Source organism: Spermophilus citellus, assembly GCF_964194105.1.
Source record: "Spermophilus citellus genome assembly, chromosome: 6".
Classification (NCBI taxonomy): Eukaryota; Metazoa; Chordata; class Mammalia; order Rodentia; family Sciuridae; genus Spermophilus; species Spermophilus citellus.
Window position 1 is genome coordinate 34,303,374 of NC_138187.1, and position 15,518 is coordinate 34,318,891.

The 15,518-nt window shown below is 47.0% G+C and overlaps 1 protein-coding gene across 1 annotated transcript in view; it reads right to left on the reverse strand.

The window, feature by feature from the left end:
- The window catches only part of DAGLB (diacylglycerol lipase beta), an 86,559-nt gene that overhangs the window by 59,240 nt on the left and 11,801 nt on the right, over positions 1 to 15,518 (reverse strand). Inside the window, exon 2 of the mRNA XM_081297559.1 lies at positions 14,185 to 14,285. Coding sequence (XP_081153685.1) covers positions 14,185 to 14,285 — 101 coding nt within the window. The remainder of the gene's footprint in view (positions 1 to 14,184; positions 14,286 to 15,518) is intronic.

The following is a 15,518-nucleotide window of genomic DNA, read 5'->3' on the forward strand; positions in this document are numbered from 1 at the left end:
CATTCTCTGTACCCTCACTGCCACCAAACTCTCCTTACCAGACAACCGTCTTATCCCCTGGATTCACATTTCTAGGTTGAAGCCATACCATCAAGAAGTCTCATCTACTGACGACAGGACCATCTCAGGGGAACTCCAAGAGTCACTTCCTGAACCTCCCCTTTACTCCTGCTCTCCACACCCATCTCATCCCTTTAAGTTGCGGCTCACACGCAACTTCTTAAAGAAGGCACAATGAGCTCTCCCAACACTCTAGCTCTCTTTGTTTATTTTCTGTGCTCTGTTGGGACTGGTCTTCACCTTCCTCTCCTATCATGTGCCAATTCACCCTTCAGGAACGATACTCGGAACACAGCATGCAGAAGGTCCGCACAATCAATGTAAATACTTGCTTCATCCACAACTGCACCTGTTTCCCTAAAATTGACACCTTCCAGGTTCTTCAATCCAGGTAGCTATGATGATCCTTTCATTTGCTTTCTTTTTGATCAGATTGAAAATTATTGCCGCCAGTAGCCAGAGGTTTATAATGGGTGTCCTTACTGGTCATGCATAATTCATTATACAAATCGTAAGGCCAGGATTCGGACCGGATTCCTTAAACGGCATGGGCAACATGCGAAACCGACCTCATGGTACACTCTAACTATATCTTACCCCAAAGACCAACGATGGGAATATACTGAGTTTACTGTCTACTCTCGGATAAGTGCAGCCAAACCCACAGGATGTATGACTGTTTCCTGCTCCCTAATAATGCCACCTAAGGCAACCATCCAGGTAATCGAACACATCAAGGAGTCAGAATCAAAGCTTCAAGATCTTATTGATAGCCCATCCAAAGGGGATTCAGAACCTTAAACCCCCTCAGGCCTCCCTCCCTCATGGCTTAATTTGCTACACCAAACCCCCCGATTATTAAACTCTACCCTCTTTCTGTGCCCACTTCTCAGTGCTTCCTCTGTGATTCACTCAGTCATCTGCTTCTAGCAGCAGTCCCATTAGCGGCAAGAAATATTTCAGCAAAAACCTATAATTTCTTGGGCTGGGGTGGTGGCTCAGTGGTAGAGTGCTCGCCTAGCATGCATGAGGCACTGGGTTCAATCCTCAGCACCACATAAAAACAAAACTAATGTATCCACCTAAAACTAATAAAAAAAAAAAAAAAAAACCTATAATTTCTCAAAGAAAGGACAACCCCTACATGTGGCACGCATCCCACAGTGGGAAAGTTATTCCACCAATGCTTCATTCCCTTTCATCTGTTTCTACCCGCCAACAATGAATCCTTTACCCATTTGTGCCTTGAGCTATAGCACCCCATCGAGCCCTGCGTTTATGCAACCTGGACATTTCCTCTGGTGTAACGGGTCTTTAAGTACCTCAATGACCAATGTCTCTGGCACCTGTTTCTTGGTTACTGTAGTTCCTCAGCTGTCTTTGTACACTTCTGCCGAATTCTGACAACTGGTCCCACCTTCCTGCACCCGTAGGGCAGTCTTTCTGCTGGTTCTGGTAGGCCTCACTTTAACAACCTCAGTGGTGAGTCTTGGACTCTCTGGTGGAGCTATAGGTCATGCTCTATGGGCATCCAATGACCTGCAACAAAAACTGCAAGAAGCGCTCGATACCACTGCTGAATCTCTGGGCTCCTTGCAGCGGCAGGTTATTTCACTGGCACAGGTGGCTTTACAGTACCGAAGGGCGATTGATCTCCTCACTGCAGAAAAAGGGGGTACATGCCTGTTCCTCAGAGAGGAATGTTGCTACTATGTTAATGAGTCTGGGCTAATAGAAAAGAATGTTGTTAAATTGCAGGAATTATCGGCCCAATTGCTCAAACCCACCTCCCCTAATCCCATAACGGGGTTCTTCCAATCCTCTCTCGCCACATACTTGCTACCTTTCTTGGGGCACCTTATTGGGATGCTCCTTTTTTGCTCTCTCTTGCCCTGTATAATGAAGTTCCTTCAAATCCAATTACAGAAAATTTCTAATCAAACTTTCAACCAGCTTCTGCTTAGGCATTACCAGCCTCTGATGACCAATGAACCCCCAACAACTTCAAGAGAACAGCTCACTCAGTGCTGAAGCTTACTACCAGGCACGATGGAATGCAATGGACATCGGACAGCAGGAGACAATGAGCACAGAGGACCTCTTAGCCTGCCATCCTGTATCTTTGAGCCTTTTAAGCCTTCTCATGGCCCTCGGCCTCTTCTCTGTCAGTCCCCCAACATGGAACTCCTGCCAAAAACTGATCTTTGCGTTAATTTTTATCTTCATCCTGTTTTTGTTCGCTCTGATCTTCTTCAGGTGCTGGTGACACCATGTCGAGGCAATGCTTCCAATACTTCCTAGAATCTCTGTTACAAGACCAGTGGCTGATACCAAAAATCTCCTCCATCCAGGACTGGTTCGAGGATGTAGCTGTCTATAGCCACTGGGTTTTATTTCTGGTTGCCTTGGTATCCCCAGACCTGCCCCCGAACATTCCTCCACTTCCCCTTTCTAGGTCTCACGCCGCCCCCGCACAGTAGGAAGCAGCCAGATTTGAGCAACGACGCCCCGGTTCCTAAGAAAACAAAAAGGGAGGAATGTTGGGAAAAGGTATTATGGCAGCCACACCCCCAAAAAACCCCAAAATGGCACCTGAGGAGCTTCTCTTCCTGCCTCCCCCTTTCCCGCTGGCACCCAAAACTCCCGCCGGCGCCAATTCTCCTGCCGGCACCAATATTCAAATCTCGCTGGTGGGGAACCTTAGCCCTAATAAGAACTAATTTCGTGGGCTCTGGAACTGACATCTGGAAGAACTTACCATCATTTACCTAAGCCCTGCCACCTCTCCTTAGATCTATATAAGACCACAGTCTTTTGTAATAAAGTGGAACTCCTCCAGTAATTTGTCTCACGTCGCTTCTTCTTTCAGGATTCTGGAAGATTTTTTGCTTTAGTGGGTTATGGAGACTGATGTTTACTTGTTTAGAATTTAAAATTTGTAGGATAACTCAGCAGTCTTTTCATTTTGAATCTGAAAATCTCGAATCACTTTTGTAATCTGTAATGAGCTTTGAAAGAGCGCATCATATCTAGGCTCAAGGTTTCTGCTTCTTTGCTGCCCTGAATGGAGCAGCTTTCCTCCACTGGGTCCTTGCCCCGTGGTGGAATACCTCCCCTTGGGGATAGCAATGGAGTCACCTATTTAAGAACTGAGACCTCTAGAACTGTTAGCCCCAGAGAAGCTTTTCCTCTAGTTTGTTCTTGTTGGGGGTCTTGGTCAAAGAGAGAGAAAAAAGGCTAATTAAAACAGCCATACATCACTGTGTCCCGCTGGAAAAATGCACGTGTGTGTGTGTGTGTCTGTGTATGATGTTGAACTAGGTCCTTGAACACACTGGAGAAGCTCTATAATGTGCACATCCCATCCCTAGGGTTGGAGCTTCCTGGCCTAACCTCAATCCTGTTACAATGAGGCCGAACTGTCAACAGGAATTTTGGAGGGATACAGTCAAACCACAGCACATGAGGGCAAACCACAGTCCAGAGGGCAGGTCCTTATTATATGTGCCCTGTGTGAGGGGAGTCTTTTAGGTTGCACTGAAGGATATTAGATAGGAACTCAGATCTTGATAAAGACAGAAAGAGGTCCCATATTCATGACAATCATAAAAGCTAGTGCTACTTTTGTTTTCTACATGTAAGACAATAATGTATCAAAACACCCAATTTTATTCTATGGCATCAAATAATTATCATATATAACACTGTAATATGAGTAACCGAAGGGGAGGAGTTGGAGAGATACAGCAGCCACATCTGTACACAACTGAAGTCATACTGTTATAGATTCACATCAGAATGGCATCTATTTCTCATGTTAAATGGAACCCCATAGGAACCACAAAGAAAGGCTTGTACAGCATACTCAAAATGAGAGGTAAGGGTATTGAAATATTTTACTGCAATCATGAATAAATAGGAGGAAAGATAATCAAATAACCAAAGCAAGTCACAATGAATCAAAGCTTGTGCTGTTCTCCTTATCCTTATAAGGATACAAGGCACACTGAACCAAGGGCCAATGCTGTTGTCCTTATAAGGGCACAAGCCAAGCTGAACCAGCTCCCCCCACCCACAATCTCCTTATAGGACACAAACCACACACTCCCCTGGATGACACTCCCCTGAGAGGATTGGGCCCACAGCTGGTGCCCCTGGGAATGGGGATGTCTTGTCCCTTAAAGATTTTTAGGTTTCCTTTCATCTCATGCCTACATGACCAAAAAGCAGGAAAAGAGCATCAACGAGGTATTGCTTGTGTTGGAAAGTGAGACCTTTCTACTAACCTGGAGGTGTTAGGAATCGGTGGATGGGGAAGTGCTATCTAGTTATTTCTTTTTCTTTGATAATCAGCTACCTGTCTTTTTCCCCTTTCTCAGGTGGTTGGCAGATGGTTGGTAGGCAGGCTGGCTGGCTGGGAATTACTAGAGAAATGTCTGGTACATATAATAAATTGTAACTGTATATTTCTGTTGTATTGTGGTGGCACCTGCTCCTCCACAAAACTTCTTCAGAGACCCTCACCATAATTGTTCAGCAAGAATTTCTGCAGAAGAGTTTTCAGGCAAGAAGGCCTTGGTCTGAAGCCTTCACAGAGGCATTTACATTTCAAAGGAAAGTAGTTAGATCCTAAAAGTTCTTCACAATCCCAAAGATAAGAATGAATGGTGCAAATTAGATTCCCTGAAACCAGCTGGCAAGAAAGGGGACGGGAACTCTCCTTTTCCCAGGGACTGATTTTCACAAACAGCATCCTTGAATTATTTTTGTATCTAGGCCTGGGTTGATTGCAATAGAAAAAAACCCTACTTTTATGTGGACTTTTGCAGATTGTAAGCCTCTGAGCTCCCCCTTCCCCTACATACTGGGTATAAAGTTATAAACATTTTTGAACTCGGGGTTCAGGGGGATGAACTAATTTAGGTGAAAGCCCCCTCTGGACTGCTGCAGCTAAAAAACCTGCTTCCTGCTAATTCCTCGGTGTCCAGCCTCATCTGTCCTAGAACAGTCTTACAGCATCTAAATCCCTTATTCTCATAAACTGAAATATTTGTGTCTACAAATTTCCACTGATTTAACCTATTTTTATACTGTACATGGGGGGGCTGGGACTGTGGCTCAGCGGTAGCACACTTGCCTGGCATGTGTGAGGCACTGGGTTCAATTTCAGCACCATGTATAAATAAATAAAGGTCTACCAACAACTAAAAAAAATACTGTACATGGAATACTGTTGTTCTCATGATAGAAAAAATATACATTGTTTCATATGTGTTTTTTTTTTGTGCAGAGAACCAAAGAGCAAATGCGTTCTGCATAAAACCTGCCCCTTTATGCTACCAAGCTAAGCATTAGTCCTTAAACAAACCAACCAACAATTACTTGGCATAAATTGCAATAAACAGATGTGCATTTTCCCTCAGGACTTTATCTTTTCCACTATGGGAATGGGAGGAGCTTCCACTGTCATCCAAATCTGTTTTGAATACTATTGCTGAGTAACAAACTGTCTCCAAACTTAGCAGTGAAAAATAAAGTCTGAATCATGATTACAAGTTTTGTTGGATCAGAAATTAGGACAGAGCACAGGGGAGATGGCTTGACTCTGCTTCAGGTTCTCTGGTATCTCATCTTGGAAGACTCATTGACACATATGGGACTTAATGGTTGGTGACCAGAATCATTGGGAGTCTCATTCACATGTCTGGCACCTGGACTGAGATGTCTTGCATACTGACCTCAGCAGGATTGTCAATCAGAGTACATGTATGAGTCTTCTCCATACATCTGTTCTCTCCCCAGAAGTGGCAGCCTCAGGATAGTTGAACATATAACTTGAAAGCTGTGGCTCCAGTGCAAGGGTTCCAGTGGGCAAGGCAGAAGCCTCATTGCCTGTTATGATCTGGCCTTGGTGGTCACATAGTATAACCTCTTGTAGGGCATGGCTGCCCGCTTCCCGGTCTTGGGGCCACACATGTGGCTGGGATGGCTCCTGTTTGATCAGCCAGGAGGTGGTGCTGTGGGCGGTAATGGAGAAGGCGGACCACCTCCAGGATAGGTCGGGGACTCTTCCACCCTCATGGACAGCTCATGCCGTCCCTTAAGGACTATGGGATGGGTGTACACGTGAACTTGCTCTACCCCTCTGACCTTTATTCTGATTGGCTCCTGTGCAGTATATAAGCTGTGTGTACTTCCTCATTAAATGAGATCCTGTTTCGACTCATCTCTCTGGCACATCTGATTGTCTTCCCGCGAGGGAGGGCTGGGTGTGGGCCGCCAGTCAACCTTTACTTCTCTTGGCTTGTCTTGGTTGGGGCGTGCTTTCCCCACTTCTCCTGCCAGTCAGGAGGAGACGGGGGTGGGGGGGGTGGGATGTGGGGGGGTGGGCTAAAACCCCTGACATCTGGCGCCCGGAAGAGGGACGCCAAACCCGGACGCTGAACATGAACACTGAACATGGATGCGGAACAGGGACACGAAGGAAGTATTGGCGAGCCAAGCCAAGCAAGTTTCAAAGTAAGAGTATACCTGGAAAGATGGGACAATCTTATACTAAGTACGACGACCCAGGTTGTGAAGCCATTGTTAAGGAGCCTCTTGGGTTACAGCGAGTCAGTCCTCTAGCTGCCCAGGAGAAGAAAGATTTAAAACCTCACTCTGACAATGGCCTCCTAGATCCTTTTGATCCCTGGCCTGGTCCCCTGGGTTCCACACCAAGTGCCCCTGTCCTGGAACACATGGTAGAGAGTCAGGATAGGGAGTGGCCTCCGTCATATTATCACCCTCCCGCCCCCGCGGAAATTCTCTGCCCTCTCATGCAAACCCGGAAAAGCCGGGTAAACCGGCCATCATGTATGGCTTTCCCAGTAAATGCTAACCCTGGGAGAAATAGACTGGCTTTATGGTATCCCTGGGAGGCCCAAGATTTAAAAGAACTCAAAAAGGCCCTCTCCGAGGATGGACCTAATTCGCCCTGGGCTGAAATCATCCTCCAGGATCTGGCCCACCAACAGTGTACCACCCAAGACTGGAAAAACTTACCCAAGGCCGTGCTTCCTGGTCCCCTGTACCTGAAGAAGTGTGCTTTTTTAAATGAGGAGTGCCATGCTCAGGCTGAGAGGAATCAGGCTATTAATCCCCCAGTTCCTATAACTTATGGGATGCTGTTAGGGTCCAGTGATCAATTTTCCACAGGCCTTCAGCAGGCTACTATCCTTGCCTCCTACCAGGAGCAAGTACGGGCTTTAGGACTGGCGGCACGGAAAAAGTTGGAGAAAGGCCCCTCAGAGCCCCCGATAGCAGGAATTACTCAGAGGGCTATGGAGGATTTTGCCACATTCATTGAGAGGGTGGAAAAGAGCCTCCAAAGGAAATTCCCCCCAGGGCCCCTTCGGGACCAGTTTGTCAAGATGCTGGCCTGGGAGGGGATGACCAGAGTCCACAAATTAGCCTGTGTGGGGATGAAGGACAGATCTATGGGGAGGTGGATAGTGGCCACTAACGATGTCGGTACTCAAACCCACCAATCACAGTCGTTGGTCACAGCCTTGCAGGCCCAAATGGCTTCGCTTGCTGAGGCCCTTACTACACTGCCCTTGCCTCTTCCAGTGGCGCTTGGAAAGGGGTTTGTTATGGATGTGGTCAATAGGGCCACTTCAAGAGAGAGTGCTCTACAGGCTGAATAAGACCCGGTGCCCCACGGGGACGTCCCTCAGGCTGGACTAAGGGACAAACTCCACCTAAGATGCCTTGCCCCTGGTGTAGAAAGGGATTCCATTGGTGGAGGGATTGTAAGTCTAAATTTGATATTGAGGGGAAGCCTTTAAACTAATAATGGGGCACCCTCCAGCCCTGTCACCCAAAGGAGGCACTCCGCCTAGTGGCCTGCCTAGGGCCCACTGGACAGTCCCAATAATCCTGGGAATTAGGCCAAAAATGGATATCTTCATAGCAGGGAAAAAGTTCCGCTGCTTGATTGACACTGGAGCGGATCAGACAGTATTAAGGAAAGAGGAGGTTCCCCCACAATGGAAGCTGATTCCCGGACCTCAGTTATTGAGGGTAGGGGGGGATACAAGGTCTGAAGAAACCAAGGACTGGCTTATTTGGAAGGATGTAGATGGTAGTCAGGGAGAGGTATGCCCTCTAGTGGCGTCTGGCCTGACAGCTAATCTGTTGGGACAGGATATTTGGGGGAAAGCTGAGGTGTCCATCACCACAGACCACAAAGGGATATATGACAATATCCTAGAGGAAGAGAAGTGCCAACAACAGTTTGCCCATTGGGTCCCCTTAGCAATTACCGGGGGTATTCATTTTTTGAGACATCGAGGCAGAACACTTCTGCACGCTGTGTGAGGCCTCACCCCCAATCCTAAAGGCCACTGTTCCTACTGTCTCCGCCATTCAATGGTTCCGGGCCCTCCAGTGTGGGTGGAACAGTGGCCACTTCTCCTAGATAAACTACAAAAGCTAAAGGAGATAATATTAAAACAATTGACCTTAGGGCATATTAGGCCCTCCCTGAGCCCTTGGAATAGTCCCGTATTTGTCATACAAAAGGCCACAGGGAAATGGAGAATGTTACAGGACCTAAGAAAGATTAATGAGCGGACGATTCCCATTGGTACCCCCTTGCGAGGGCTACCCTGGATTCCCTCCATCCCTCGGGATTTGACTCTCATTGTGATTGATATCAAGGATTGCTTCTTTTCTATTCCCCTTGATCCCCAGGACTGCAAGAAGTTTGCCTTCTCCATTCCCTCTGTTAACTTCCAGGGGCCAGACCAAAGATATGAGTGGGTGGTGTTACCCCAGGGCATGGCTAACAGTCCAGCTTTTTGTCAACATTATGTTTCACAAGTCCTGCAACCCCTTTTGAGGTGACTGGATATAATTCTATATGTTTACATGGATGACATCATTATTGGGGCGGCGGATGCCAAAGTGTTAGGCTCTGCCTATAAGGAACTCCAGACTCTCTTACAAAAGGGAGGATTATATATATCTAATGACAAGGTCCAGTCCTTACCCCCTTTTAAAATTCTAGGGGCCGAACTTAAGTTAGACTCTGTCTGTCCCCTTAAGTCTCAATTACTTTTCCAGTTGTCCTATACCTTGGTGGAATTACAAAAACTGTTGGGCAAACTCAACTGGTTGAGGCCTTGGCTTCACCTGCCCACAGAAGACCTGCTTCCGCTTTTCGACTGTTAAGAGATAAAGTCCCCACAGAAGTCATCACAATGACTCCATCGCATCAATCAATATTCCAAAAGATTCAGTCAGCCTTAGATGCAGCACAATTGGCTTGCTATAGGCCCCAATGCCCACTCTGTCTTTGGATCCTTCCTGGCTTGGAGCTTTCTTCGGCCGCCATTACCCAGTTAGGTGAGCCTCTTCAATGGATACATGTGACTGTGGAGGGGCCTCTAGGGTCTATTCCCAACTTGACCAGTTGGCTGATCTGATTGTTAAGGATAGGGATATTTCCTTGAGACATTATGCGTGGGATCCTGATGTGCTAGTAGTCCCCTACTGGTTTTTGGACTTTGAATGGGTCAGAAGAAACCATAGTCAGGTATCCAATGCTTTGGAAGGTTTCATGGGAAAGGTGGATTGTCATTATGGTACTTTGAGATGGGTGACATCATTCTCGAGGTTACAATGGACACCCCCCATACTTTTTTCCACCAGACCCCTCACTAAAGTGGTAATGTCTTTACTGATGGGGGAAAGGCAGGATCTGCCGCCGTAGTGTACTCTGCCTCTTCCCCTGCCAGTGAAGGAAAAAGTACCCACTATTTTGAGCCAGTTATGGGATAATTTAAGGAACTATATGCAGTTGCCCTGGCCTTGACCCATCTCCATGGACTGATGAACTTATTTTCTGACAGCCTATATGTAGTCAATTAGTACCAACTCTAGTGTCATCATATATTAAGTTGGACAAAAACCCAATTACTCCTCTAATGATTCAAGTCCAATCCTTGTTAAAAGAGTGGGCTGAGCCCATTTTTCTGCAGCATCTCAGGGGACACCAAGAATTACCTGGAATCTTGACACAGGGGAACCAAATGGCTGATCAATTGGCTACCAATGGGACTATCATAGCTACTGCTCAGTCTCAACAGAACCTTCAGATGGCTCAAGGACTTCATGAACTTACTCACTTAAACTGGAGAGTGTTACATCAAAGATTCCCCCTGATTCCCATAAAATGTTTTAAAAAGATCATAAGGACATGTAAATCATGTATGCCATTTTTACAGGTCCCACCTCTTCAATCCCCCGGGGGTCAACCCCAGGGGCCTCAGACCTAATGTTGTCTGGCAAACTGATGTGACCCACTATGTACCTTTTGGAAAATTAAAAAATATATATTTATGTCTATAGATACTTATTCACATGCTTGTTGGGCAACTGCTCAGTCGGGCAAAAAAGCTTGACATGCTGAAAGTAATTTCCTACAATGTTTTGCCATTTTTGGGATTACCCCTACAGGTTAAGACAGACAATGGGCCCTGCTTTGTAAGCAAATCATTACAAGAATTCTTCCAAACGTGGAATATTAAACATACCACTGGAATACCATACAATCCAAAAGGTCAAGCTATAATTGAGAGGCATAATAAGACCTTAAAGGACCAACTAATAAAACAAAAAGGGGGAAGCAACCCCCATGACCAATTAAGGACAGCCATGCTTACATTAAATATTTTAAATTTTTCCAAAGACCAATCTCTAACTGCTTTCCAGAGACACTGGTCTAATCAGACACCTTATTTAAAGATAGAGGTCCAATGGAGGGACCCTCTTACTGGATCATGGCGTGGTCCTGATCCCTCGTTAGTGCAGGGAGGGGATTTGGGTGTGTATTCCCGATTGAGGAGCCAAGTCCAATTTGGGTACCTGCTAGAGATCTAAAATATTGTTCACTAGAACAAAAATTATTACCCAAGAGCACCCCCTCTTGAGGTAGGATTCTTTATTTTCTCATTTGTAGGAATGAAAAGACCACTCTGGACGCTTTGCCTGGTTGTGACCGGACTCCTCATCATCTCCTTCATGGCATTCATCGTGGCCATGGGGATGGGAACTGAACTTGCTGGCCTCAGTGCACCATGTTGTCAGCACTACCTGCAATCTCAACTCGACTCCTTGGCTGTGGTAGTCCTCCAAACCTGCTTACTGCCCAAGAAGGAGGACTATGTCTGTTCCTACAGGAGGAGTGCTGTTTCTACTAGGCTCCTCCGGTTTCTCAAGGATCGAGCCAGAGCTGTTCAACTGATGGTGGTCTAGCAGCAATATGCCGTCTTACAAGGTACTGACTGTGAACCCTATGAGATTGGCCACGGCCCCTACCGGGATGTGCAGATGTAAGCCAGGAGCAGAGCCATCTCCCTTCCTTGAGGCTTCCCATTGGGCCTTCAGACCTTGCAGGTAGGATTGCCTGAAGAGCTAGAGTGGTAGTCAATGATGGGTAAGATCCCCAGAGGGGGACAACCTAAGACAGGCACACTCTCGAGTAAGGCAAACACCTGCTAATAAAACAAAAAAGGGGAGATGTAGGGCATGGCTGCCCGCTTCCCAGTCTTGGGGCTACACATGTGGCTGGGATGGCTCCCAGCAATGAGCCAGGAGGCGGTGCTGTGGGTGGTGATGGAGAAGGCAGACCACCTCAAGGATAGGTCCGGGACTCTTCCACCCTTGTGGACAGCTCGTGCCTTCCCTTATAGACTATGGGATGGGTGTACATGTGAACTTGCTCCACCCCTCTGACCTTTATTCTGATTGGCTTCTGTGCAGTATATAAGCTGTGTGTACTTCCTCATTAAACGAGATCCTGCTTCGACTCGTCTCTCTGGCACATCTGATTGTCCTCCCACGAGGGAGGGCTGGGTGCAGGCCGCCAGTCAACCTTTACCTCTCTTGGCTTGTCTTGGTTGGGGCATGCTTTCCCCACAACCTCTATTCTATTTTATTGTTTGAAGATGTTATCAGTCTATCCAGTTTTCCCCAAGAAGAAGATATAAACCTCACACCTTGATGGGAGGCATGTAGAAAAGTTTTATAGTCATGTTTAAAACCCCTCACTTCTAAGTATTAGAAACTGAAGTATAGAATCCTGTGGAAGGCAATCTGATCTTAATTCATTTCATCACTCTGTCTTTGGGCCTCATTTTCATTGACATGTCTCATCCACTTTTTATGAGAAATCAGAGCTCACCATCATGCCCTGAATGTGCTGGCAACATGGTGGTGAAAAAACTCTTATGTCCTTTCCTGAATCCAGTGCTTATCATGAATTAAGCCTACTTTGAGAGAGGAACCCTTGGCACTGGCTGGACCAGTGGCAGGGAACCTTCCTAATGTTCTGAACATTAATAGAACCCATGCTTTGTTCAGGGCAAAGCAGTTAGGCGCAGAGTAACAGGCTGCATGGGCAAGCATGCTGAGAACAGTGACCTACACCAAACCTCCATCTACCCCACAGCACCCTTTCTCCTTAGGATCTTGTCCACTGGTCTCATGCTTCTCTCAGAGTGCAATAGTTTTCTGGAAATACACAGAGCCAGGGAGAAAGCAGCATTTTCCTGTGGATTCAGATGTTTGAGAAATGTTCTTTGGGGCTATAGGACTCCTGTGAGAGACTCTTCCTTAGCTTCATCAGGGATTTTTAGAAAATAAGGTGGCTGGATGTCAGGACCTTGGATCATGGCACAGAGATCTTGGGACTTGAGACCCACTGGCAACAGGGAGGTGAAGATGTTCCAATGGACTGCCAGGATTTCAATGACACCCTACATCCTGGTTCAGCTGGTGTATACTCCTGGTACTGAGTGCCAGAGGTGGTGCTTCCTGCCCACCCTGCCAGAAACTGATGTGCCTGAGTGTCCTATAGGATGTCTGTCAGCTGTGGCCAGTAATCCTGTTCTTGCCTGGATTCACAGCACCTTGCCCACTGGCCCCAAATGTCTTATCACATAAGATAAAAAGGATGTGGCAACCATCTCCACTCCCATAGTGTCACCCAGCAGCAGCTGGCAGATCCAGGTGTAGTCTTTCTTTTGTGAGTATTGCTCAGGACAGAGCAGGACCTTTAGCTAAGAATCATAACAATTCTATATTTATTGAGCCCTTATTATGTTTTACACATTATAAACAATGTGCATACTCTGCTTTCATCAACATAACAAATCTGAAGTATCAAGTATCCCAAACATAAGTACTGCTAAATATTCATTGGCTTTACATAGTGACAGATGAGTTTGGAAAAGGCTGATAGTCTAAACTGCGATAGAAATGGTAATTCTCCAGGAAAGGAGTACATGTAGAATTTTCCAACCTTACTTAGTCATAAGGCAACTTGGAGAACTGGGTATTTTAAGAAACACAAAATTGAAGCTTGAGCAGATGGTATAGAAATGAATCGAGAAAATACGGTGTCCTATGAGGAGTGATCTAAGAGGCATTTGGCAATAGGTAGATTTTAAACCATCATGGTGGAACTCATGCCACTGTCTTTGAAAATGAATATTCATGATATACATGGGATAGCTAGTGCCTCTGGAAGTTCACTATGGTTTATCCTTAGAAGACTAGCATCTACTTTAAAACTCTCCAAAGAAGGCTACAATGATATCACAGGTGCAAGGAGCTTCATCTGCTTCTTACTACCAGTCACAAGTACAAGGTAGAAAGATGCTGAGCCACTGAGGTGTTCCCAGGCTTCCCCTCTGCTGTGTCCATCTTCTCCAAGAATGTGGAAGGCTCTTTCCTGAGTACAGTACTACATGGATCCCAGGACCAAAGCCACCCCAGGACTGATATAAACTGCAATCTGACCCTCGTTCTGTTTGTTATTCTAAATCTGCATCCTAAATACACTCTTCTTTCCTTTTCTTCTTCTGATATCATCAAAATATTTCAGTCTGTTTTTGCAGCATTTATACATCTTTTATACAACTTCATATTCATTCCACCAAATGTTTTTGAAAGCACTGATTGTAGAAGGGAGGGTTAGGGTTAGAGTTAGAGTTAGGGGTTAGGGGCAGACGAATGGGGGGTAAACAGCAAGAGATCAGTGGGTAGCCAGGGATGCCTTCAGAGAAACAGTATTACCTCTGCTTGAATCTGAAGTTGTGGAGCGACAAGGAATGGCAGCCTCCCTCTAGTTGCCATCTTGGAACTTCCTCTGCCCTCTGCCTTTTAACCTCTTTGTCCTGTGTAGAAGATATTACAGCATTATTGCAAAGGATTTTAAAAAATATTTCTCCTAGTAAAAACAAACACACAAGCTCCCCAAAGGCCAGTTTTAAAAAATTAAAGAAAAGAGAACTCTGGGAAGATAGCGGCGGGAAAGGAGTGAGCCCTGCGCCCGGCTCTCTCGGCCCCTTTTTTCCCCCTCCTCTCCGCCTTTCCGCCTCGCTTCTCTCCCACTGTCTCTCCTCCCAAGCTCCCTCTCTGAATCTTGATCTCAATTTCTTTTCCCCGCCCCGCCCGCTCTCTCGCGTGCTGAGTCACCCGGCTGGCACGGCCCCGTGGCGCCGCCTCCCCTCCCCCAGCCTGCACCCCCTCCCTGGGTGTCCCGAGGGCCACAGCTGGGCCGCTTCCGCAGCTGCCGCTGCTGCCGCTTCCTGCGGAGCTCGTTACAGCAGACTCTTCACCTCGAGAGTGAGCCCCCGACCCACCCGGCAAAATGGAACAGCTGATGAGTGACAATTTAAAATCTAAGGGATCCAACATGGCGGCGGGCACGGAGAGATCAAGTCTCTGACCCCTTCAGCTGCGTGGGCATAGGGAGACGTAAACTGTCTAAATGATGTTTGTTCAGGATCGCTAGGCAATGCTGAGCTGATGTGGATCTGGGGCGAACAATCTGGGCCTCAAGGAACACACTGAGCCCGGATTGGCTGCATTCAAGCTCCGGTTCGCCTGCTTCTCGTGACTCAGAACTAACGATCCTGCTAAAATAACTGGTTGGCCCTCCTGAACGGGGAAACCTTAAGGGCCCCCCCCCCAGCTCTCCCCTGAGCCGATAGCCAGACCGAGGGAATCAGGAATGGCGGGGGACTAGTGGCGCGGAACTCCCGGCTACCACTCCCACCAGGGCTGACAACTCAGGTCCCTTGCACCAGCTACCAGGGGAGTGGATACCGGAGGGCAAGCAAATTCGCTGGGGGTTCTCAGCCCCAAGCTCTACAAACTTAGGGTCTGAGGGAGGCAAACAGGGAGAGTATGCCCAGACGTTCATGAAAACAGGGCTCCCAGGAGCACCAGACCTGGCGTATAGCCAGTATTGTGGTGAGCGTCACAGGTGAGCGGGGCCTGGCTTGAGGAAACACAAGAGAAGGCCCTAGACACTCAAGATTGGAGACCGGCACAGTCTGGGAGGAAGAGCTGCTGCACAGTGATTGGTTCCCACCTATAGAGAAGAGAAGCTTGGCCCAGTGGGC